The following is a 26,331-nucleotide window of genomic DNA, read 5'->3' as shown; positions in this document are numbered from 1 at the left end:
AGACAGTGCTACCAACAACAAAAATAACAGCGTTGCTGTTGAAACCCCTCAGCAAGAGTCAAGTTATCATCCAGAAACCATTAACCTTTAACTCACGTGGTGACCTTGACCTTTGGCCTTTGACCCCAGAACCAGTCCCAACATGCCTGTACCAATGGGAAACCCCCTACCGAAGTTAGACACCAACATTTCATTTCTAACTCAAGTTATCATTCGGAACCATTTACATTGAACTCACCACGGTGACCTTGACCTTTGACCTTTTGACCCCAAAACCAATCCCAACTTGCCTGTACCCAAGGGCAAACCCCTACCTCAGTCAGACACCAAAATCTCATTTCTAACTCAAGTTATCATCCGGAAACCATTTACCTTTAACTCACCATGCTGACCTTGACCTTTGACCTTTTGACCCCCAAACCAATCCCAACTTGCCTTCTCCCAAGGGGAACCCTCTTCCAAAGTTAGACACCAAAATTGCATTTCTAACTCAAGTTATCATCCGGAAACCATTTACCTTTAACTCACAATGGTGACCTTGACCTTTGACCTTTTGACCCAAAAACCAATCCCAACTTGCCTACTCCCAAGGGCAACCCTCTACCAAAGTTAGACACCAAAATCTCATTTCTAACTCAAGTTATCATCCGGAAACCATTTACATTTAACTCACCACGGTGACCTTGACCTTTGCCCTTTTGACCCCAAACCCAATCCCAACTTGCCTACTCCCAAGGGCAACCCCCTACCAAAGTTAGACACCAAAATCTCATTTCTAACTCAAGTTATCATCCGGAAACCATTTACATTTAACTCACCACGGTGACCTTGACCTTTGACCTTTTGACCTCAAAACCAATCCCAACTTGCCTACTCCCAAGGGCAACCCCCTACCAAAGTTAGACACCAAAATCTCATTTCTAACTCAAGTTATCATCCGGAAACCATTTACATTTAACTCACCACGGTGACCTTGACCTTTGACCTTTTGACCTCAAAACCAATCCCAACTTGCCTACTCCCAAGGGCAACCCCCTACCAAAGTTAGACACCAAAATCTCATTTCTAACTCAAGTTATCATCCGGAAACCATTTACATTTAACTCACCACGGTGACCTTGACCTTTGACTTTTTGACCCCAAAACCAATCCCAACTTGCCTACTCCCAAGGGCAACCCCCTACCAAAGTTAGACACCAAAATCTCATTTCTAACTCAAGTTATCATCCGGAAACCATTTACATTTAACTCACCACGGTGACCTTGACCTTTGACCTTTTGACCCCAAAACCAATCCCAACTTGCCTACTCCCAAGGGCAACCCCCTACCAAAGTTAGACACCAAAATCTCATTTCTAACTCAAGTTATCATCCGGAAACCAATTACATTTAACTCACCACGGTGACCTTGACCTTTGACCTTTTGACCTCAAAACCAATCCCAACTTGCCTACTCCCAAGGGCAACCCCCTACCGAAGTTACAACCCCAAACAACATTTCTAACTCAAGTTATCATCCGGAAACTAAGCTGCCCGGACGGACGGACGGACGGACGGACGGACAGACATACATACATCCGGACGGACGGACGCCCTAGGCGATGACAATACCCCTCGAGCCTCTCGGCTGAGGGGTAAAAATTTGTAGTCGAGAAAATTCCCAAAGCGAGCCAGGTGGACCGCTAGATGTAAAAATTAATTTTTCTAAATTTTAGCGTTTTTCATAAAACGAAAAAATTTCTAAAATCTTTATAACTTGAAAATTACAAATTATAGCATTTGCGGAAATGTTCAGATAATATGCTGTACATACTGAGTGCACTCTGCAAATCCTGTGAATGAATCTAGAGCCGACGTTCAATGGGTTTGGTGGATTCTGTCACGCGTGGCATTAATTAATGTACCCGACGAGATTGAGAAAAGTCTGGCCCAGTGAGTCCCGCCGTCCAAAAAAACCCATTGTGGCAGTCACACGCAGCGTCCAAACGTGCCACAAGAATGGACCGGTGAACCCTCCACTCAAATCTAACCTCTCATCCTTTCCACCCCCCCCCCCCTTTTTTCCTTCTTTTCTTTCTCCCCTTTCACTCAAAAAAGCGCCCGCCGCTTCAAACAATAACGCTGCCCCGCGACACCGAGCAACGGCCAGGCCGACTCAAAGGGACCCTGCCCGTCCATCAAACCGTTTGCCCAGCACAAACAAAATCTCGGGAGACAATGCCCCCAGAACGGGAGGGCCTTTGAACGCAGTTCAACCCCCCCCCCCCCCCCCCCAACCAACCAAAAAAAAAATCCATTCACTTTGCACGATCAGGAAAGCATTGGTAACTCAAAACTAAGTAAAGCCACTGCTCAGTCCACGCCACGCACACACACAAACCACTCGTGTGTACAGGTCCTTCCAGGTTTCGGCAAGGAAAATACAAACCAGAGAGGAGGGACAAACACAAGGGGGGGCAAGGGGGACTGAGAGTGTGTTTAGGCAGATTGTGGACGGGAGGCTTTTGTTTTGCCATTCTGCTTTCTGCTGGACCACGCCACAAAATAGAAGGGAAAAAAGGCAGGGGTCAGTTGAAGCACTTTGAAGCCAGGGAGCCTACTGACAATGTTGGTCTCAGTGAGGGACCTGAGGCCTGGGCCAATCAAGCAGGACACTATACCTGTCATCCAAAAGGCACAGAGCCACCACAAAGATTCTTTCACAAATATGACACCGAGGCCTAACTTAGGGTCACTGTGGTTTAACAACTTTTAGACTTTTATCAGGAAAGGGTGGCGAGGACGACTTTATGTTGCTTGTGCTCTTTGAGTTCTAGGGCCATCATCATCATCATCGTCATCATCATCATCATCATCATCATCATCATCATCCGCATACCACTCTTACTAGTACAAGACAAGATCAATCTAAGATTTCATTTCCACTATCAAGGACCTAGACTTGGGATTATCCAGCCCAACCTACCGGTATTGGTACAACCCTAGGACACCATTCTCTTTCAACAAGAGGCCTACAGTCACAAAATCTCTCTCCAACAGGACCACACAACCTGTTTTAGCTCCATGTTTAAACTGAACATGGCTGTCTTCTCCGGCTTTTTTTAAGACATTTTCCAAAGTTCCATCCAACCAACCAAATAAGTGTGTTGCATGCTTTTCTTGTTTAAAAGGGGGAAATATAAAACAAATCCACTAGTACGGTATGCCGGTTGATGCCTCAGTACCGACTCCCACAAGTTTTAAAATATTACAATTTACAGATGTCCCGACTTCAAACATGTACTGTTACACATTCATGTACATTGTACATTGTATAAATAAACAAATAGAAAGCTGTCTAGCGTTTTGGAGGCAAAATCCTACGTACAACTGTAAAAGACACCTACCATTACATGTAGCAGAAAACAAATACGAAAAAAAAAAAACCACCTTTTTCTCAAGAAAATTAGCCAGTATGTTTAACTAAAAAAAACAGTACAGTACATGGTTACAAGTATTGTACATGGATTGTGGAGAAAAAAAATCCTCCCTGGATTTTTTAATATGAGTACATGTACTGTGACTAAGGGAGAGACCACAAACTCCTGGCTATGGTCCTAACTCCAAGAAAAGACTAAACTGAGCCTTTAGAAGCAAAATTGAGGTGCCATTTGTTGGTTTTCCTCAGACAATACCCCCTAAATGATCAGGAGAAAGGACCTGGTCTTTCCACCACTGTTTTGTGAAGTGAACACCTTTCGGTCAGAGACAGACAATATGCCCATTTACCCTACACAAAAATGGAGAGTACGGTAACTCTGGGTACAGTCAGCCTGTGTGCGCTGATGTGCGGTTCTTGTGGTTTGGCCAAACACAAAGCCAAGTTTCAAGGAAAACAGGGGAGCAAGGGGGGGGGGGGGGGTTGCATTCTGGGATGAAACCTGCTGCCCAATTAAGAAAATAAACAGGTCAAAGGTTGAAAACAACCTGTCAATCATTCCTGTGGCCCATTTGCAAATGGGCAAAGGTGACTCATAAGGAGTACATAGTGTAGCCTCAGCTTATTTTCATCCCACGGTAAATTGACCAATTCTCTTTTCCCATTAAAAGCTGCCATAAAGTTAGGGGAATGGACAGTGCAGTGCTTAGAAAGCAGTTGGGAAAATCAACACTTCAATTTGTCAAAAGTGGTCTTGACGTCTAGCCAAAGTTCCAAAAAATTTATCTAAGTTTTGGAGTGCTGGACATTAAACATTTTCCTTCCATGAAGACATAATTTCATGGCAACTAAACCATTGCAAATGGCAAATAAACTGGTGAGGGTTTGGGGTAACACCATGTGGAAGAATCTCTTTTGAGAAGATGTGTAGTTCCGAAAAGAACCGGTTGGTTGTGAAACTCGACGCTTCACAACTGCCATGCCAAGTTACAAATCTTATTAAATGGCACATAAAGTAAAAATACCGATTTCCCGAGAAAACTGCCTTACTAATGTTAAAGTGTCATTTACAAATGTATATTAGTTGAAAAAGGAAGAAAAAACAGGCCATTAGTTAAATTTCCTAAACGTCAAAAAAATGACTCTTGATAAGAATGCGGCATTTTTTTCCTTGCCAAATTTTCAGGTACTGGTATGCAAGTTGCAACTGGGAAGTAACCAAAAAAAAGAGTAAATTCCAAGCTTTTAATTACAAGACTTTGTACAGTGTTTTTCAATTCTAATGGCATAAGTTTGAAGTGTAAAATGAGGAAATCAGCCGATCAGAGGAAAACTTGCATGTTACATGTATGAATACCTGAATTATCTATCCACTTTAAGACGGGTGTGCCACTTTAAGACGGGTGTGCCCCTTTAAACCTTTGGTTTCAATGTACACATCCCAGGGAGGGTTTTTCAGCAAACATAGAATAGTCACAGAGCACGACTACCAGCCACACCGCCCGATAACCCCTCATACAGGCTGGGACCCCAGTCTCCACAGGCGACTAAACAACATCACGTTTCCTTCAGTCAACACAGGGGCATTCTCTTTGGGTTTCGGTTCTTGTATACATGCGTAGATTTGCCTCTCGATAAGAATACATGTCCATTGATATTTTACAGATTCTTCTCCGTCTTTTTTTTTTGCTGGTCCCAGAGGGCCAGCCTAAAGTTCGCTTCATCTGACTGACTCACACACTGACTGACTGACTGTCACTTGTGAATTAGACGTGCTCACAGCTAATATACAACATGCTGTAATTTTCAAAAATGGATGTATTGGGGGGTTAATATTTTATAGCAAATACTGTTACACTGACCTGTTTGCAGTTTTGTGTTCATTAATGCTGGAAAAACAACCACCAAATGCTTTTCTTGTAGTCTGGTTCCCTGACCCTACTTCAGACCAAACGGAGCAATTAATAGATGTCAGCGAATTGTCAGGTCAGGGAACCAGACTAGCTGGCTTGCACCCGTTCATGGATATGTAACCAATTGCAAAACAAAATGTCGACTAACTAAATTTGGTAAATTGGGGGCAGAATTTGAGGAAAAAAGTCAGTATTTTCTCGTTGGACATTGATACAAATATTCCACTTTTTTGAAAAGTGGCAGCACACCAGTTGCCATGATTTCACAGGATGCTTGAGACTATTTTTCCTTTACAGTCCAGTAAGGTATTTCATAATAATTTGGTAGTTTTTTTTTTTCGTTTTTCTTTGTTTTGTTTTTTTACGTTTGCATATGTTGTAAATTACCTTTATGATCCCATAGACCAAATTGGTAGACCAGCTTTAAGTACAAGGTGTGCCGAAGTCTTTTTTTTTTAATCAGCAGTAGCGAAAGGATTTTAGGGGGCTGACACAAGTAACTTTCGGGAGGTATTGCATATTGGGGCAGGGGAGGGGGGTGTACAAATTTAAGGCTCATTTTTGAGCCGATGTGTAGCAATTCCCATTTATTTTCCACTGGACAACATTAATCGTTCACTACAGCACTGCTGTGTGGACACTTCACGTGTGCTCGTTCCCTGCCCTGGTTAATTTTTAATCGTTGTCCTAAAAAAAAAAGCATAACATTGAACAGGTTCAGCACTAGTACAAAAACACTCACAACACCTGCGTTGATAAATTGAAAGCAAAACCACATGGTTTGTAAATATCCAACGAAAAATTAAACATATTCAAGTGAATTTTTTTTTCTCACATACATGTACTCTATGTTTAGTTTTGTTGTTATCTGAGCAAGGTTTTTGATAGTGTGAAGGGTGGGCAAAGTTAAATGTATAATTTTTTTCCAACACGTTTAGCAGCCACAAATTAAAAGCAAGTATGAAAAGGAATAATATCAAAACAATGATTTTTTGTAATCTAGTTTTAATGTCAACGGTTGTACGTACTGTCATCACTCACAATATACATGATTCAATCTGTCTTGACAACAGCTAAATGCAGTGTTTGGGCACAGCCTAAAAAAAAATTTTGGATTGTGCATTAAGTTAATAAGAATTGATTTTTTTAGGCGCTGTGTCATTCGATTAATTAACCTGTTATGGTGTTGGGCATTTTATGATTTTGCGAGTGCGTGTGCACCTGCATTTACGAGGCATGAAGGTCGTCACTATATGGTCATACCGGTAGTATGAAGTTGATATTAAGCATCATATATAATTACATCATTTATTACCGAGGACGAGGAATTCACTTTGATGTAAACTCTTCATTTTTGGAACTTGCGACTAGAAATCAAAGCAATGAAATAGAAGTTCATTGCAAATTAATACCAGTCTGCTCTGATGAATAATTTAAAATTTGTGATTTAAACATACCCTAACTTTTTAAAGTGAGGCTTGGAACGCATGCCAATCATAAGATAGTCTGGTACCATCCCATTCAACAGTTGACAATTTATAAAATAGATTCGGGGAACACGATTCAAAATGGCTTCCTCGAGCATAAGGTCTATAGTATTACAGTGTAACTTGATTGTGAACAGTTCAGTCATGATTTAACTACACATCATAGTGTACTGGGGTTTGATGAAAAGCTGTCATACATTTGTTCAATAAAAAAAAACAAATTTGCCCTGATTTGGCAAATTTTCCTTGTAGTTGTACTGAGGTGGAAAAGCATGGCTGTTTAATTGCACAATTTAAGTTTATGTCATTTCGCTGATTTTGTGATTTTAATGTGAGTAAGAATAGACAATGTGGCCTGCGGGTAGTGGAAACCAGACTAGACATCACCCAGCATGACAGAAAGACTTAGTATTAAACCAAGTCAAGCCCCGGCCACCAAGTTCACTTGTCAATCCTGCAATGGCACCGGCACAGGTTGGTAACCGGGGTCATCAGACGACACACATAGAACACACAAACAAAATGTGGGGGAACCGGTTGGCAGCCCAAGGGAGGTCAAGGGTCACCCCCATTGAGTCTTCAAGCACAGCTATGTCAACAAAACAATGCGCTGGGACAATTTAGGGGGGGGGGGGTTGCGGTGGGGTCTTTTTTAACAGCACACTGGCTCATGTTGACACACAACTCCCGGGGAAAGTAAAAGAATGGAAAACTGCCAAGAGAGAGACCGGGCATGCGACAATGGAGAAAAAAAAGGAAAAGAAAAAAGTCAGGGAATAAAAGCTGGCACCAGTGTTAAAAATTCACAGTGAACTTTACTGCTGACTCGGTAAAGACATGGTCAGTGATTTGAGTAAAAAAAAGTCCAAATAACCAGCAACGTTCAATTTAAAAAATTTAAGTAGGGAAAATAAAGAGATAGGGTAGACCAAATGCCTAAAACAAAACAATGTAAAACATTTTTCGGGGAAACTGAATGAACGTTCAGACAAAAACAAATTTGACATATGTGAACTTTGAACTTTGGCTTTAAGATTGAAACACGGGCGGCATGTTCAATGGGGACCGACTTTGGAACCCCTCCGTTGAACTGATAATATAAACAAGCCGGTCACACCATGGTTGCCTAACAGATATTCATGTGATTCCAACGTGTGCCAATTTGGTCAATTTATAACGGATGAATTTCCCTCACTGTTTACAAGCGTGACTGGTTTCTCTACATTGAAATCTCAATTTGATTCCATTTTTAATTTCTCCTGAGCACAATTTAGAAATTTTATTCAGACGGCCTGGCTCCAGTCCCAGGCCATCTATCAATCAACCGACAATAAAAAATTTCATGTTATCTTTCGAGAGCTTTTGTGCGCCGGGCTTGGAGTTAATTCACAGATCACGATTACAGCTCCTGCCACTCAAAAACAGTTTTTCATTAATTTTTTTTGGGGAAGAAACGATATACAGTACAGGTGCATACATGTATACAGCGCCAATGCGTACAATGTACAGGACAGAACATGGGGAGAAAGTACATGTGCAGGTTCAAATGCCGGCCTGCATGCTGTAATTGTATACAACAATTATTTGTTAACAGCAAACCCCCTAGATCCTCCAAAATCCATCGGGGGTTCTAGGTTACATCAAGGGATGTGGAGTGGTACGTGGAGAACCTTACTACTAACGGTTTACATCAGTTGATGCTCGTTGACAGTTACAGTCCAAAGAAATAGGCCTTCAATTCACCGTAATGACCCAATTTTTTTGTATTTCAGACGGAATTTGAAAATTATTGGTGCAAGTTTACACTTTACTACTTAACTCAAAAATTATATTTTCATGATCTTCAAATTTCAGATTTAGTTACTAAAATGCTCTGAAAGGATATCTTTTAAGTGTTGGTACATGTACCGTACCAAAAAGATGAAGTCATTTCAGCGTCTCCATTTGCTAAAAATTATGACCTATTTGGGATCATGCTATCCCGTTTTAGGACGTGTGCATTTCAGGAAAGATTACCGATAATACTGTCTTAAGGGAAGTATGTACGCACATGTATGAGTGGTTAATGTCCATTTAAATGCAAAACTTTATTTAAATGTACCGCACGTACGGTACATGTACAGTGTATACTGTGAAAACTCTTTTTGCTGTCCATTGCAATCTGTAATGGGAGTACGAAGGGGAAAGACGCCGATCAAAAAGATTAATACAAGATTTCCACAAACAGGTGATAGACTGAGTAACAGGACCAACTCAGATTCAACAGTCTGATCATGTTAAAGAGTGGTAAATATTTCAAACCGACACTGCGCAAGCAATTAAATTTTAAACCTGATGGACAACTTTGCAAAGTTCGCGTGACAGCTCCTCCAAACCACAAGTTTTAAAAGCTAAAAGCTAACAAAGTACACACATCTTAACCCTCCTCAAAGTCAACCAGAATCGCTGGGAATATCGTCCGGATTTAACACTTCATGTAGCTGCGCCAAAGTACACACGCAGTGCTATTTTTTCCGATGACAGGTAAAAGCAAGTTGATTCATTGTATTGATTCTCTGTTGCCATCAGTCAGAGGAACACACAACTTTCCCTCAATATCTGTCAGGGGCCACTTGCGACAACCTTTTGTTTGGGGCCACAATGCGGGGTACCGATTGGGCCGGCCTTCTTTTACGAGGAATTTGGTTGGCTGCCTACCTGTACAACCCAAGACAATGGCCCATTGTTGGTGACTTCCTACCGGTACCAACCGACCGATTTTTTTTTCTTTTATTAAAAAAGCAGAGGTACATGTAACTGGGGATGTCCACATTGAAACGAGAACCCATGCCTTTGGACGCTACATCAACTACATGTTCTGTATCAGCACGAAATCCAATGATTATTCTACCATGTACGGTACATTGTCAAAACTAAATACTTTTCAGTCCCACATGTATAGAAATAGAAAAAGTTTCAAAATCCATTTTCGTGGCACGTTTTGTCCTGAATTTTCTCATGTGGAATCTGATAGCCTTGATGTCCCAACTTCAAGCGCAAGAAATGTGCCACTGGGTTACGGTACAGTGATGCGTATCAATTGACTAATGCAGGAATTTTTCAACAATGACATACGTAAAGAATAAAGGCACATCGTCTTCAATGGGAATTTTTGCGAACAGGTTGGCAACATGGGAGCCACTCGACATATTTTCATAGCTGGATTTTAAAAGGAAAGAGAAGACTATTGGGAAATATGGAACTTTTTCAAAGCTGCTGTTGAGATGTAGGCACATGTACGATACATGAACTTTAGCATTCACAGCAACAATGGACAAAATAATTTGCAAAACACTGTATTGTAAGTAATAAAGTATTGTTGAGTCAGAGTAAATTAATTTTGGGATGCCAATTTTTTAATGCCTTTATCAGGTCTGCTTTACTAGTGTCAACTTTCAGAATCACTAATGATGGGAATTGCAGCTTTGCTTTTGGAAGACATTGACCCTGTACCGTTTATGCACGTGTTTCTACAAAAATTTGAGTTTTTGGGGTTTTTTTCCCAATTTTTAATTCTAATGGTAAATGAAATTGTTCTTTCACTTTGCCCATCATTAGATCATTAGCCTTTAACTGACACGTGATATGTGCATTTAAAGGTCATTTTATTGTTACTAAACATGTACACGTATCGTTAATTTTTGTGAATAAGAAAAAGTCTACCAGACCACCCCCCCCCCACATGTACCGGTACACACCGACACACACAAATGACAGAATCACCAGACCATAAATGATGCGATAGTTATTTCAGCATACATGTAACATAATGAATTTTTTTTTTTCGCTGGCACTTTTTTCCCTCCCACATGTTTATGTGGGGCTGTAGACCTTTAAAATGCAACACAAGTGAAACTAAACCGCAGAGCAATAGAGAAGCGAAAAAGAAAAAAAGAAGAAAAAAAAACTAGAGTAACCGTATGGTGCACACAAAATTGTCATGAATGCAAACTTTCAGTTCCACTGCGTTTGATAAATTGTGTCTGGCAGGGCAGTCAATATAAACAAACAAACATCGGACCGCAGAGAGAGAACAGAAAGAACAAGGGAGAGAGACATGAGGAAGTTGCTAGGTGCAGAGGCTGGCATCGCAGCAATGCGCGTCGGCAGTTAGTGCGCGGCCAAGTTCGTGGGCAGGAAAAATATTTAATAAAACAAAACACTCGTGTTGCACTGTGAAATGTAGGTCTTCGATTAAACTTTAAACAGCATGGTTTTTTTCCTTTCACGCAGAAATGTGCTAATTTATGTGGGAATTTTGCTGACTGGCGACGTGTGTTTAGTCACTGTTCATACTCGCAAAATCAATGCCCCTTAATTACAGGTTGTTTTGGGACTATTGGTCCGGCACGCATCCACACATCGTTAAGAAGCATAAAATGCACAGTCACGCATGTGGTCTACCTTACACTAGCTAGCAAATGACAGAGTACTATTCAGAATTTTTGGAAAATTCATTTAGAGAGTTAACATAAAACAGAAAACAGAATTAAATTTTCATAACAAGTTCGATATTTCAGACAAATCTGATACAATATGGTCTTGGCCATTCTATTCAAATATCACGGCCAGTCTTGCTCTTACAGAGTTGCAGCATTTTCCCAGCAGCTCCATGTATGCATATCGGAACTAGCATCGCCCCCACAATATCTACAGTATAACGATCCAGAATTAGCACCATCCATCACTAGGCCTCCTAACCTCCAACACCTGTATTCAGAATTGCAGGGGGAAACCTTTCCTGCAGTTTACGGTGCAAAAGGAAACACATCGCCCCATGCCTAGGAGGTGTGGAATATTCACGCTGCCCGTCCAACAGGTGTCGGCTAGAACTCTACAGACAATCTAACACTCTCTCTGCAGAATCCTGTAACTTTGCCAATGGTACTTTTTTTTCTTCTTCTAGATAACGAATCCAATAGCACTGAGAAATCGTTGAGGTATCGAGTCCAAAGTGACAAAGGTCCTTAAAGGAGTGACCACAGCATGTACTGCAGGTCTCGCCTTAAACCCCCCCCCCCAAACCTTCCACCTACTGTCGCCGCTGCAGGCAACTGCAACGTGACCTGGTGGCATAACGTCGTCGCTGCCAGGATATCACTCAAGATGTAGGGGTGTCGGTGTCAGACTTGGGCTGACAAGGGGGAGCGGCGATAGTCGATCTGTCCCGCTGCGCCTAAGCACCAGGTGCGTGGGATGGAATGTCCACAATTCATCAACCGTGTCTGTGTGTGTGCTGGAATTTCGGGGTGTATTCTCTTCGCCTGGAACAGGCATCAAAACTTTGGGTTCTTGGCAGACAGGTTGCAAGTTGTCAAAGTTTTTTTTTCGTCTTTCCTTTTGCTAACTCACTTTGATGCACACATGAATATGGGTCAAGCTGATCATTTTACAGGAGTACTTTTTCCCCTTAATATTTTCTGTTAAGTAAAAGGTACTACTGTATAAATAATATTAATAAATGAGAAAATCAAGGAAGGGAAAACCTTTAACCACGAAACGAAAACAGTCCTTTAAACAGGAAACGTCCTTTATCGGGCAAAAACTGAAAATGCAGAATAACAAGTGCATGTCTTTCTTTTAAAAAAAGGAAACACTAAAACGGGATTGACAAGAGAAGCTAAGTGCTTTGATCAGAGACGAGAAAATTTGAACCAAAAACAAATTAAATGGGGACTTACCGAAGAGCCGGGTACCATGGAGCCATTTGGATGGTATCCGCCGGCGATGATCGCCAGGTTGTTGTACGCGGCAAACCGGGCGATGTCATGGAAATGCTCGGCTTTACTCCCTGGGGTCGAGTAGGACGGGGAACTTTCAAATCGACTGGTAAATCCATTCAATCCGAGCGCAGGGGCTGAGGAAGATAATCCAGAGAGATTAATCATTCATGGGATTAGGTACAGGTATTGGGATCAGGTACAGAGAGGAGATTAGCACAAAATATCCATGCTTTTCAAATTTGTATCTCTCTCTCTCAGAAAGGCGATCATGAATTTTGTATAGCCATTGGCAAAAGGTTTTTTTTTAAAGCTGAACAGAGGGGTATTGAGAATTTCATAATCACTTGATCAATTCATTTCGGAATATCTGGAATAATTCAAATTTACAATGTACACACATCATGTACGTACATGTATGTAAATCCAAGTGGATATTCTCCCTGGAAAAAAAAAGTAACAAAATTTCACCAAGAACAGGATTGGAAAGTATACAAATACCCTGTAACCCAGCACTCTAGATTTGTAAACAAAAAAAGTTTTTTTTTAAAGGGAATCGATCCACTGTCCAGGGTTACAATGGGATTTAATTCAAACTACACACTGAATCTCCTTCTACAGAGAGAGTAAGGTGACAGGAAATGCCCAGGGCAATTCAATTTCCCAGTCATGCATCAATGCAGATATGTATCAATAACAAAAATATGTATCTGTGTGTATTTGTGAAGGACGTCCGGGCCCTATTGGCCCAGGACGAAGGGTTACAGTCCGGCCTATATTGTAATTTTGGATAAAAATATAAAGTTGAATATTTTTTTATTGTTTCCGCTTCATGTACCCATGTAAGAGTAAACTCCATCACTTTTTACCCTTATCCTGCTAAATGCAACAGAAAGCAACAAAGGTAAAAAGTTGTTGCATACTGTTGCATGAAGCAGGCAACTCAAGTTCCCGTGCTCTTATGCATCTTGTTGCACTTTAAGCAGGGTAACTGCTCATTGTGCCAAGGCAATACAACAGAATCCACTGTTGCATTTGGTTGTATTTAGAATGGCAACTGCTTGGTGCCAAGGCTGGTATGCACGGGGCTCGATGCACCATGCAACAGAATCCACTGTTGCAATGTGCAAATCCTCTTGCTTTCTACAGAAACCTATGTTTTGCGTAAAAAAAATGAATGCATATTCACAGTTTTCTCAAAAAATTAATTTAGTGCTACATGTAGCTGAAATTTCAACAGTTTAGTTTTTTTTATAACCCGCTTCAGATTTTATTGTATTGTTGTTTCTTGAGCTGGCCAAAAAAACAGAGTTTTTTGCATATTTCTCCGGCAATGAAGTCTGTTGCCCTAGACCAAATGTTGTAGATCAGCTTACAATATTTTGAAGAATGTTCCGTTATGGATGCAGACAAAAATTCTGGTTTCCGAGTTAGCAAGGACACATGCTGCACATTTCTGGGCTAATGCTGCAAGCTCAGAATACATACAGGCAATTCAGTCAAATTTCACTTCTCTGCGTACATCCGACAACATGATGTACAAGGTCATGCATTACGGTGGTGGTATATGTAGTTTGGCCTGTTATTGTATTCAACTCATTAGATGTCACATATTAGTGATGTATCACATTCACTTTTCCAACAGCAGTTCATCAAAGTGTCTGACTCTGACATGTACGTCCAAATTTACCAAACTGCCCCCACATGCAAGTTGCAGAACTGCTTGGTTAGCAGAGATTTTTTTTCAAAGTTTTTTGTATTTCATTGAGTGTTCCATTGTTGTGGACTAGGAGTTGGGTAAAAAAAAATTGGCGGAAACCTAAACAAAAACTTTTGCCTGGCATTTTGTTTTCATTGGGAAACGATGCAGACACGCGCATGCTTGAAATTGTGAAATGTGTCTTTTTTTTGTTAAATGTACTGTACATTTCTTCAACAGACGGACATTAAAAAAAAAAACGTGAATTGTGAATCCATTTGATTTACGTTAAATCACTGGTATTTACACAGATTCTTGGGCATTAGTTGAGATTTTTTTGTTAACCAATCAATTATTGCTATCAGGATCATTTAATGAAGATCATATAATTCAAGGGTTTTTCCTGCTGGGGTTTATTGTGTACAGCAGGTGTTTTATTGGTGTGCACACTTGCCCCTAAGCAAGGGTCAAAGAACTCTGGCTTTCATCAATATTGTGCCAATCATACTGTTTTTTTCATACTGGGTTTTTTATGGGAACTCGCAAATGCCAGTGCTGGCCATCAACATAAACATGCAGTTCAGTGTATTAGCAAGCATTTGAAAAAAAAATTGGTGTTCAAATTGGCTTGAATAGCAAAACAGGGTGTCAAACGTTGCTAGAATTCCAATTGCTTTTACATCAATAAATTTGCGTAACAAACTAAAGTAGCCACAAAAGCCTTCTGGTTTCTGGCTGATAGCCTGAAGCAGTTAGACTCTGGTGGAGGCTAGACAGTGCTTTTATTTTAAATCTTCTAAAATATTTTGCGCAATTCAGTTGTTGTGTTCTAAAACTAGATATGCATTGCCTTCAAAAACAATAAATGATATAAATTTGAAAACTTTTGCAATCTTGAGCAATTTTGTGCGGCACACTTCTTACCATGTTAATATACAGCCCTAACTTATCAACACCATTTTGATCAAAATTTGAAGTAAATGTGGACTACATTTAAACACGGATCACATTTAGGTGGTGCCATTTTTTTTGGGGGGGGGGGCAAAACTTTAAAAATGGCAGCACTGTATTGCAATTGCAATGACAGCTTTTTTTTTTAACGGATCACTTATAATTCCATCCATAATTTTTTAAAATGGTTTCACTTAGTATGCCCTTTTACCAAATGGCCATACCAGAAATTAACATTTGGAAAGACTGCCAAAAAAAATATCCAAGTTCAAATTCAAAGGTTTTCATGCAATAAAAAAGACATGCCAATGTGGTTTTTCGGTTAACCAGGGTTCGGTGATCATGCAATAAATATCAAACTCCGTCTGGCCTTGGCACACAGATACTGATTTGGAATGTTTTTTGCACATGTAGAGAATGAAGGGAAAAAAAAGAAATTACTAGCGATCTTCCCTGCAAATCCTGTGCGTGTTTTCCTCGTTCATCCATCTGGATAAATCTCCAGAGTGTGACGGCTGTCGCAAGAATTTCCATTAAGTGTGTGAGACTGTTATGGTTTTTTTTCCGGTTTTTTTTCTTTCATTTTTCACTGCAGACAAGAGGGAAAATGCGAGCCGAAAAATGTTGTGTGCCATTTTAATGTGCTTGCACAAAAAGGAAGTTGTGACTACAGTTGTATTTGTCTTGTATTTTTTTTGCTATAATTGCAGGAATAATCAGTTGGTTGAGGATTTGCAAAAGCTCCAATCTTTTGCATGAGTGCGTGATGGTCTTTACTGAAAAAGCGGAAACGTATCCAATCGATACAAATTTCGCAGCACGCCATTCGGAGAAGGCTAATAAAGGAAACATGAAAGTGACCACCTTGCATAAATTGGATTTTCACATTTCACACTGTTCGCCTTCACAGATTGTACGGTGTATGTTGGAAAGTTACGCTCGATGTATTTCTTAATATCACCCCTCCCCCCCCCCCCCCAACACACACAAAAAGACATGTTTAAGGCTTGAGGTAAAATGTCAAATTCCAATGTCTGTTAAACGGATACGGCACCTAAAGATTTTGGCAATGAATATAGTGTAGCAACATGGTAAAATTAGCAAGCAATTGTCACCAACGTTGCAAAGGATCGTTTTGTAACGCGAAGATACCTTTTGTCGCAATGCAAGCAGATCACAGACTAGGACAGGGAGCAGACTTTACAACGAAATTTTATCTCCAATTCTGAAACAGTGCCCACGAAGCCTTCTGTTTAATAACAACAATACCACCTTGAATGTTCCCACACTAAATATCATTTATTCCCATTGTGTCCTCATCTGACCCACGTCTCCCTGTTTCTGCTACATGTGCCTGATCGGAAAACTGTGGAATTATCGGTGTGAATCGAGGTCAAGTGCTGGGTATCAGTAAGGCTGTTAAACAAAGCGTTATGACAGCATCAATGATGCAGACGGTAGTAAAAATTTATGATTTGCTTGATATGCATGTAATAATATGCTGGGCTGCAGGTTTTATCATGCACATGTACAATTGACATCAACTGTGTACTGTATGTACATGTGGCAGCTGTTAATTTTATAGCACTGTCTTAAAGGGAAGATACAACATTTGCAAACATCAAAAAACGAAATGATCAAATTATCACGAAATATCTCACTGGATTGTTAGGGAATGACAGCCTAAAGCATCCTTAAAAGTTGCAGCTCCTGGTGTGCTGACATTTTCAAGAAAAAGTGTATTTTTCCAACGCTGGTCGGCCGACCAGCGTTGGAGAAAACTGGCTTTTTTCATATTTCTCTCCTAATTTGTCATATATAGTTCGTCTACGTTTTCTTTGCAATTGATTACACACCTGTGAAGACTACAACCCTGCTAGATTGATTCTCATGATCTTACAATTCCCCAAAGTCTATAAATTGCTCCGGTTCATCTTAAGTGGCGTCAGGGAACCAGACTACAAGAATATGATTGGTTTTCTTGGTTTTTCCAGCATCTACGAACCCAAAACGTGAAACAAGTCAGTGTAATAATATTTGCTATAACATAATAATCCTCCAAATCCATTTATTTCTGAAAATTGCAGAAAAAGCAAATGTTGTACATTCCCTTTAACTGTTTATCTTAGGAACAAACTACATGTATACGCATACATGGTAAATACATGTACGTGTACAACTGTAAAGGCTGATTCATACTCCACGCAAATTTCAGTGCTAAGTTAGGGTAACAGTGACACGTCACAATGAAACTTTAACTTCAAATTTTGATGTCATGCAATTGGCTTCACTTTCACGTAAAGTACAAACCGGCCTTCAGACATGTGCTGAGCTATGAGGGCAAATGAGACAAAATTGACAGTTTATTCCAAAAGGACATTTTTCAACAACAATTTTGTTAATTGCCAAAATTACATCAGAATGTTGTCAATATATAGTGTATAGCATGGTTGTTGAAAATGTATTTGAGGTGCGCTTTCTGCAAACTGTTTGTTTTGGGATGAATGATTACACACATGTATGTAGTTCGTCGAACTTGTGTGGGGGGATTTCACGATTTAGTCAATCCAGTATTTGTCCCAAAACTCCCAATAATATGATAATTAATCCCCAATTTAGATACAGTACAAAATGCTTCTTTTAATAAAATTTGCTGCTTGCCCATTTTAATATCCAGCATAGATTGAGTTGACCATGTTGACCCTGTTTTAATATGTGTGTTTCTTGCCTTTAATACATGTACATAGTACATGCATGTAGGCCTAATTGTAAGTGGATTGCTACTATTTTTATGGTCTGAGAATAATCATGTCCTTGAAACCATAATAAAATCAAGTTCACACACAAGAGGGTGCAAATTTGACAATTCAGCAATTAAAGACAAAATATGTACAATGCATGCTGTGTGCACTGTAACTAATGCACATCACACATGGGTACATTGGGGTGCATGTAATTTGTGTACTGCAAGGGGCATGCATGAGTGTACGGCCATTTTGAGCAATTCATGTCCGCACGGGGGCTCAAATTTCGCCATTTCCCTGACCGCACAATGGCGATGCCGACCATCAAGCCAGGGGACATGCCACTCCATGACATGCACGTGCAAAATGGAATGCCCTGGGTCGTGCTGTTGGCCGCCAAAACCACCAGGTCACCAGATTTACTGAGTCATACTATGCCATTACGGTATAACACAGTGGGTATTATTGTACGGCACATGCAATCCAATAGCCGTGCAACGCCGTGAAAACACGGCGTGCTTAGTACTACACACACACTACGCACCTTCACCAACAACGGGGACACCATGGAGTTTCTTAGGCCGGCCGTCCTTGCTCGAGTCGGCATACTCGCTCGGTCCTAGCCGTTTATTCCTCTGTTTTAGAGGGAAACAAGCAAAAACAAGTTGGTTTTAAGGTCGTTTAGGATGTCAGGAATCGATTGGGGTTGGTTGGGGAGTTGGTGGGGTGTGTGGGAGACGGTAAACGTACCTGTGAACTTGAGCTGGATTTGTTGGAGCCACTGCTCGAGCATTCCCCCTCGTACGCGTTCACCAGGCTGGACTTTTCGTCGTTGAGATGGTCGAAAGATTCCCGGACTCCCACGGCATTCTCGTTGATTTTCTCCTCCTGTTCTCCTTCGGTGTGGTAGGTCTTGGTCTCGTCCGGGGGCCCATCGTCTTCGCCACCACGGCTGGGCTGCTGTGGCATTGTACGGCCCGGGTTTTAAAAAAATCCACGGGTGGAAAAAAAAATCGCGGCGAAACCGTTTCAAGTTGACTCCACTTTCTTTCCACGTCCCACGTCAATGAACCCCAACCATTCAGTTGTGTACAGACGCAAAGGCGACCGGCCAACATCAAAAGACTCCGCGCCCTGTGATTGACAGCCAGCCGTGTCAGCTGGGGGCCAGTGTAGCCAATCAATTAACGAAGCATTCTGTGATGTCATGCACACCAGATTAATATTAACTACATTTCCGCCGCGATTGAAGGCCAACTGACCAATCGCGCACCGTATCAGCTTGATTTATGTGGGATTATTAATGAATATGGAGTAAAATTCCAGACATTCCTAGCCCCTGATACGGCCGCTGCTAGGGCTATACTAGCAGCACACGCGGTATCCAGTCCGCCTGCTAGATAAACAAGTGATTTCCAGTGCGCTATATATTGCGGATGTCTTGTGTCGAGATGGCGCGATACTATACATCGGGCCGATAGAAAATAAACAAGGTGTTCTTCTGTAGGGGGAAAGCGGCACTAGGGTGCTAATCGTATGCAAATACATGTAAATGCTTGACAGCACTGCTTAAAGTGAGTGCTGGGCGAAATCGAAATGGCTTACTAGGTAATTCCTGCTAATTGCAATGAACTGGTATAGGTGTGATTATAATGACCCGAGACGCTTTAAAACCCATCGGCAAATTAGCTGATTAGCTAAGTCTGGCAGGTCGGGTACATATCATAAACACCCCCCCCCCCCCCAAAGGATCACACAGTAAAAATACAGTGTACAACAACCCCATGCAGTGTGTGTGCATGTACTAGGCCGGATGTTGGCAGTGGCGCATGAACTTGAAATAAACAGACATAAAGCACTTCATGCGCCGTGTCAGTCATGGTCTTATCGGCCTGCATATCTCGGTAGTCGGGATTTGGTATGGCGCGATAGGGGATTTTTTTGGTCACAGCTCTGAGCTTAAACGTAATGGACATGCAGGATTTATAAGATGAAAACTAGCGTCTAGTCACATGACCACTGTATTTTTTTTATAGAAATGGTCACTAAGTTTATTTCCCAGGAGGAGTACACAAATTTGTATTTATAAAGCTCACTAGAGAAATTTGAGATTTACAAGTGAACTTTTTTGAAATTATCATAAAAGGAGCTGTCAATTCTACCATTACATCATCTGCTTTTAATTAATGTCATCAAAAATATCTAAGGATCAACCCGTGACAGCCAGACAATGAGGGTGTAAATAATTACTACGACTAACATGGCATTTCATTTCCACAAATGTTTGTGGTTTTGGTGTCAAATGCTTGATTGTTGCTTTAAGGATTGCCATTTTTTTTCCCCGTGATGATAAAATTATTCAAAGTGCATTAAACTTAGACTGAATATGATGAGCAATAAATAAATACATGTTACTGACTTTTGATTCAATCCGATGATGTATTTCTTTCTATTTGTTACACCTGTTAATGTCTCGGAACAGCTGTTGTTTTGTTTCAATTTAAAATTTATAATTGTTATCTACTAGTTTGTATAATTTAACTAAAGGATCGTTTTCAAATAAAACTCACTAAATCAGTTTGTTGAGAAATGTTTAAGATGACGAAATTATATTTCCACGCCAATCGTAAATAATAGATTTATATTCTAAGGTACTAATGATGAGTGTCTTACAACCCGTGAAAAGGAACCATTTTAAAATACCTCCATTTAAATTTTGACAATCTAAAATTGCAATTGCTTGAAATGGTTCCCTGTTGCGTTGACAAACCAAAAAAAAAGCTCTTGTCATTTTGTGCACACACACACATGGAGACAATATCTCCAGCTGGTGTTCCCTCCTCCCCAGTTAAAAACCACCCAAAAGTGGCTGAATTTCGATTGTTGGCAAAGCAATAATCAGATTAAAACAACATTATTAAAGGGTTTGTGAATCCGTGACTTGGGCCATTTCCACTGCAACCCGTTGTTTTGTACCCGCCTACAACACACGCTCTGTTGACCCGATTTCTAAAAGCCCAACTTCAACCCTTTTTTCTTTCTTTTGAACGAAACGGAATAATTCCTTCCTCTCCGAATATTCCCCATTTCTCCATTTTCTTTCTTCACCATTCGTCGTTGTTGTTGGCGCTTTGGTTGTTTTTTGGTTGAGTGAGTTTCGTTATTTATCGAGCGGGGATGGAGTGTGTCGAAATTAATTCGCATTGGCATAAGCGAGCGGGTCGGCGCGTGGATGGGTGCGGGGGGAGAAAGCTGCTTGGGTCCGGGCAGGCGGAGGGCCAAAAATCGCCTCTGGTCCGGTATCGCCCTGGGTGCTACCCGAAAGATTAGGGTGCGATGTGTACTTTTTATTTCGGCAATTGCTGGCCAAGTTGCACTATTAATTCGCTTTTATATAAAACCCAAAAATGTTAAGAACAGAGGATAGTATCATTGCTTTCTGTATAGTGTTAGACTGTTGTATTTTAATGTTTAATTTCCGTAAAACTTGGATTTCCAATTGCACTGCAACAGATTATATTTTCACAGATACTAACTCCAGATATTCAATAATGATTTTGTCACTTTCTCGTTATTTTGATGGCATCAAAAGGACGTCTTCTTTTACTTTCCGTTAATGTGAATATTTCTTTCCCGTAATTTCCTTTTCACTTATATCTTTAAAGGTTTTCTTTACAGATATTTATCAGTAGTATTTACTTGTTTATTTTGGCGTGATGTATACCTACCTGTCAACCAGGATTAGTGTATTCGTAGCACGGCGGTACACAAAGGAAAAGCAAAGAATGACTGAAGCGAGTGAGGGCGCTGTTTCATTTGTGCGTGGAGAAAATCTGCTCTCGCTTTGCATGCAGAGGAAGTACTTTCCCTGATTACTGTGTTCAAGGCGCTGGTTGCGGCTAATTTCTTCAACTTCAAGCTCTCATTAGATAGAATGATGAATTTTCTTCTTTTCGATTGACTGTGAATTGTGAACTTATCATCTCAATTGCACCAACGGCAAAACAGCTGAAATAGCAGCGACTCTGAAACTATTTCGAAGAAATAAAAGGACATTTAAATGTAATTTCATACATTGAAGAGAGAACAACACGGTGTTCATTTATATTACAAAATTTGTAATTAAAAAAACAAAAGGAAAGATGTCTATAGGTAAAGGAAAATTTCACGCGGTGCGAGCGATTACAAGAAGGAAAAGTCTAATGGTGGTAATGGGTCCCATAGCGCTGCCTGTCAGTGCGGACACCCCACCAGGAGCTCCAGGGCTGCATATATAAAGTCTCGCTATCCCTCCGTCTTTCTTGCTTGCTCGGTCTCTTTTCTTTCTGCGTCTAAGTCCAATTAGGCGTCATATTTCATGAAGCATGATGGCGATTATCACTGACCATAGATAGACCTACATCGCGAAGAAAGACACGGGGCAGAACTGACGGCAGTCTTTAGTACACGGGCCGTGTGTTCGCGGGGCGACATGTACTTTTCAACACTCCAGCGCAAGACGGGGGGACAAAAATTGCGAGTCGATGCGGCGCTGTGAAGTATAAACGGAGGAGACGAGAGCGAACTTACGGGAGGAAAGGTGCGGCGCACAAAAGCCAAAAACAACACGGGGGGCTCGAGACTGCGAGATGACTGAAGGATGGGGGGAAAAAAGGAAACTGGCTTGGATCTGAGGGCGAGAGGAAGATGGAAAGGAGGGGGAAAATCGATGAGGTTGCGATGTCGATGACCCGAAGTGGGAGAGGGGTATAGCGGGGTTGGATGGTGTTATAACCGGTGATATCAGGACGGGAGCACGAGACAAGACATCGGGGTGAAGGGGGGGGGGTTGAGGGGATGCTTTGGCGGTGTGTGAGCGGCACAAACCGGCGGCTGCCTCATCAGTAGCATCAGTTCACGTGTGAGCGGGTTTGCTGTGACATCGTTATCAGTCAAGCTTTCTTTCTCGCCTCCAGTATAAAACTTCGAAATCGTGTAATTTAGGGGAGGGGAAGAAGAATCCTAACGAAGACAGGTGTTTCGGCCGAGCTGCAGAAACAACTTTGTTGCATAAAGAGATATATCCAATGTATACTTATACTCCTTTAATTGGGGGTGGGGTGAGGTGAAAATGGTGGATGACGATTGGAAGATGATCTGTATAGTGGTTCCCATGATTTTTGGTGTATCCAGACCGTCATTTAGGCACAGTCTGGTTTCCATTCCCATTTCTAATGTTCTTGTCCTGTGATCTGATGCAGGACTACACATAGCATCAATGGAAAGATGACATCGCAGAAAAAAACACAAATGCCACCATCAGAGTTAAACTATGTCTGTGATTGTCTGCGATTGGTTTGCAATTTTTCCTAATGCGCAATGCCTTCTGTAAAAAAAAACCACCCAAAAGTGCCTTCTGTAAAACAATCTGAAGCTTCAGAAAGCCAGGGCTTAGCAAAGCAAATTAATGGGGACGTTTTAGTGCAAAGATCAGGTGGTTTTTAGTTGACCGTAAGACGAGGAGAGTACCACCTGGCACATTCCCTTTGAACTTCAGCAAACTGTGTTGGGGAAATCATGGAGCTATATATTGCTCCACGGAGGACTATTGCAAACGACGATCTGTATGCTCCCATGTCACTCATCACAGTATGACGTACACTCCGAGTCGACAAGAAAAGAGATAATCGTATTTGAAATTATCCCCACAAGATGAGCCCGCGCAGCATACGCCCGAATCACCCTTAAAAACATCGCTCGATATCACCCCTGGGTCCATTGTTGTTCCCTGCTGAAGAGCTGGTTTGTCAGTACGTGTTTTTTTCCCCTGACAGACGGGACTCCTCTTGTCCCTCTGACCGTACAGCGGCTCCGGCACACCGGGGTGCAGCCCGGCATCGCACGGTGGGTGTCAACGTCGAGGCGCCTGGCGAGAAAAAGAAGTGACGAAGACTGTCAGAGAAAGGGGGGAGGGGTCACTTCTGCCGAGATTTGCATGGTGTTATCATGCTTCATTTAAAGGAGCAGTTTGTTGTTTTTCTCTGCGTCCTCTGCGTGACCGTCATGGACAAGCTTCTGACAGTGACTAATAGTTTAAGGTGACTGTCTCAAACAATAATCGCCGATGACCCATCAAAACGAAGCACTATAATTAAGTGTTGCGATAAATTCGAAAGGAAACTATAAGGGGAATCTGATATCGAAAATAAAGCTCTGTTTCGTATTGCACTACCTCAATATCTTAATGGATTATCACCACATCACCCGGTGTGGAAAAAAACCCAACAAATCCGTCAATTATTCTATTGTTTGAACAGGGAATTAACAACTGAAGGAACATTTTGCTTTTTTGTATTCATTCAGAGAACGACAGAAGCCACGCACAAAAGTATAGTAGGTTTTTCAAAACTGACATTGAAATTAATGATCGATGTGTAGATATTGTATGTAGACGTACTTTTTGAGAAATTATTTTGTGTTTTGTGGATATTATAGTGAGAGGATTATATTAAAAGGGTGAACAAATTAAAATCGAACAGGATGTTCTATCCAGGTTTTATGATGCCTCAACCTATATGTTATGATCTTGCTGGCTTGATCTTGGCACTTCTGAACGATACCAATTTCTATGCTTATAGAGTTCGATTATTAGTATGGAACACCTCATACTCACAGCGCGACGTTTGAAAATTTCAATCTAAATGTTAAGACTCGGTCCTCTTTCCACGTTACGGCAGGGGTCAGACACCCAGTGCGACGTGCCGACAAAGTGCAAATCGAAGGGGCGGATATCGGAGTCCGAGGGAGCGATCGAAAGCCTCGCGCCCGCCAGGCAGCTGGTGCTGAATGCAGGGTTGGCAAGACGTGCGAATAGAGCTTGGAGAAACTCAAAAGGCATCGACCGGAGGCTGGAGGGAGGGGTGGGGGGAAGGTCGGGTAGAGCTACAGAGGTGAGCAATGAGGAGATCTGGGGAGATCTTTGGGAAGGTTTAAAATTAAGAGGTTATCGTGGATTTAATGTTGGATGGTGGCACTGTGGTGCAGATGATGTCAAAGGTCATGGTGGTGATACATGTAATCATGTTGAGCACGGTGATGCTGATGGTATAGGGGTCAGGGTGATAAGTTGATGGTGATCATGTTGAACATTGTGATGGTGGTACTAATGTGATTCCAAGGGTGACGGTGGTAATGATTATGATAGTTATGTAGGACTGAGGTGATCAGTTTGATCTTGCAGCGGTGCTGATGATGAAAAGGCTGACAATGGTGACACTGATGCTAGCTAGCGATGTATGTTAGTGGTTGTGGTGATCATGGCAGGTTGATCTTGTGATTGTGTGGTGATTTTGAGGTCGGTGGTAGTGATGCTGATGCATGGTGATACACAATGGGGATGGTGGAGTTTATCATAGATCTGGTGATTTTGCTAACTTGAATGATGTATGGGTGATGGGTGGTGGTGCTGATAATGGTGATCTGTGATTGTGGTGATCAAATTGATCTTAGATGTGGCCCTGCTGTCTAATGATGCCAATTGTGATGGTGGTGATGTCTTGTGTCCTATGAGGCGGTTGCTCACCACGGCGAAAGATGGTGATACCACCATCTTCGTTGCTGCTTGTTTGTTTGCCTGCATCCTTCAGTCACCACTCTGTAACTTCAACGTTTGTTTAGGGTGATATCTAATAAACAGTTGATGCTCGTGTTGATGTAAATAGCAAGAAAGACAAAATTGTTTTGGTTGTTTCCCACTGATCTGAGTGTTGGGAAAACAAGACCACATCCGTCGTGTAAAACGTAAGCCTACATGTCTAAACCATCTAAACATTCACCACAACAATATATGCAAAACAAAATGTAAACACGAAGTCCATAAACGACAGATGATTTTGGCGACTGCCGTGATGAAAACTCCAGAAAAATAATTAATGACTTTTAAAAAGGACAAAAAACTTCCCCATCACGGCGTAGCTCATGGAGCTACCAACCATCCTGGCCTTGGAAACACCGGGCCCGAACATATCACGCAATCATGCTGAAATCATCTCGTGCTCCAGGAAAAATAAATTTGTCCGGGAATTATCGATATTTTCTTCTTGTGTAAACAAGTACATAGCGGGCATTGATTTTAGCCAGGCGAGGTAGCTTGTGTTCAGCACATGGTAAGAAACAAATAACTTAATAGCCACACTGCTCGGGTCAATCGACGGTGCGCCGAAGCCTCGTTAACCCACCGACGCAAGGGGCACATAATTCGGTACATGTACGCCGAGCAATCGTTCCATTGGTACCGTAATTATGTCAACGTACGTGCAATAACAATATCACGTCCCATTGCATTTGCAGGTATGAATGACAAAAGAAAAACACGGGAAAAG

The 26,331-nt window shown here is 41.4% G+C and overlaps 1 protein-coding gene across 1 annotated transcript; it reads right to left on the bottom strand.

Moving 5' to 3' along the window:
• Positions 1-12,475: 12,475 nt before the first annotated feature.
• On the bottom strand, positions 12,476-19,346 carry LOC119732526 (transcription factor 7-like 2). The gene is made up of 3 exons (XM_038206082.1): positions 18,722-19,346; positions 18,516-18,606; positions 12,476-12,714 (listed from the first exon to the last, which is right to left on the bottom strand). The coding sequence occupies exons 1-3, from the start codon at positions 18,938-18,940 to the stop codon at positions 12,491-12,493; spliced, it is 534 nt and encodes a 177-aa protein (XP_038062010.1). The 5' UTR covers positions 18,941-19,346; the 3' UTR covers positions 12,476-12,490.
• Positions 19,347-26,331: the final 6,985 nt, after the last annotated feature.

The sequence above is a fragment of the Patiria miniata genome, unplaced genomic scaffold (genome assembly GCF_015706575.1).
Source record: "Patiria miniata isolate m_02_andy unplaced genomic scaffold, ASM1570657v1 HiC_scaffold_24, whole genome shotgun sequence".
NCBI classification, from domain to species: domain Eukaryota; kingdom Metazoa; phylum Echinodermata; class Asteroidea; order Valvatida; family Asterinidae; genus Patiria; species Patiria miniata.
The sequence above is the reverse complement of the archived record's forward strand: the minus strand, read 5'-3'. Positions and strand labels throughout refer to the sequence as shown.

Excerpts from the sequence above, each read along its gene's own strand:
- LOC119732526 (XM_038206082.1), bottom strand. The coding sequence starts at position 18,940 with ATGCCACAGCAGCCCAGCCGTGGTGGCGAAGACGATGGGCCCCCGGAC. Across the intron at positions 18,607-18,721 it reads AATCCAGCTCAAGTTCACAG|AGGAATAAACGGCTAGGACC; the intron begins GTACGTTTACCG and ends CCTCTAAAACAG. Across the intron at positions 12,715-18,515 it reads TGTCCCCGTTGTTGGTGAAG|CCCCTGCGCTCGGATTGAAT; the intron begins GTGCGTAGTGTG and ends TATCTTCCTCAG.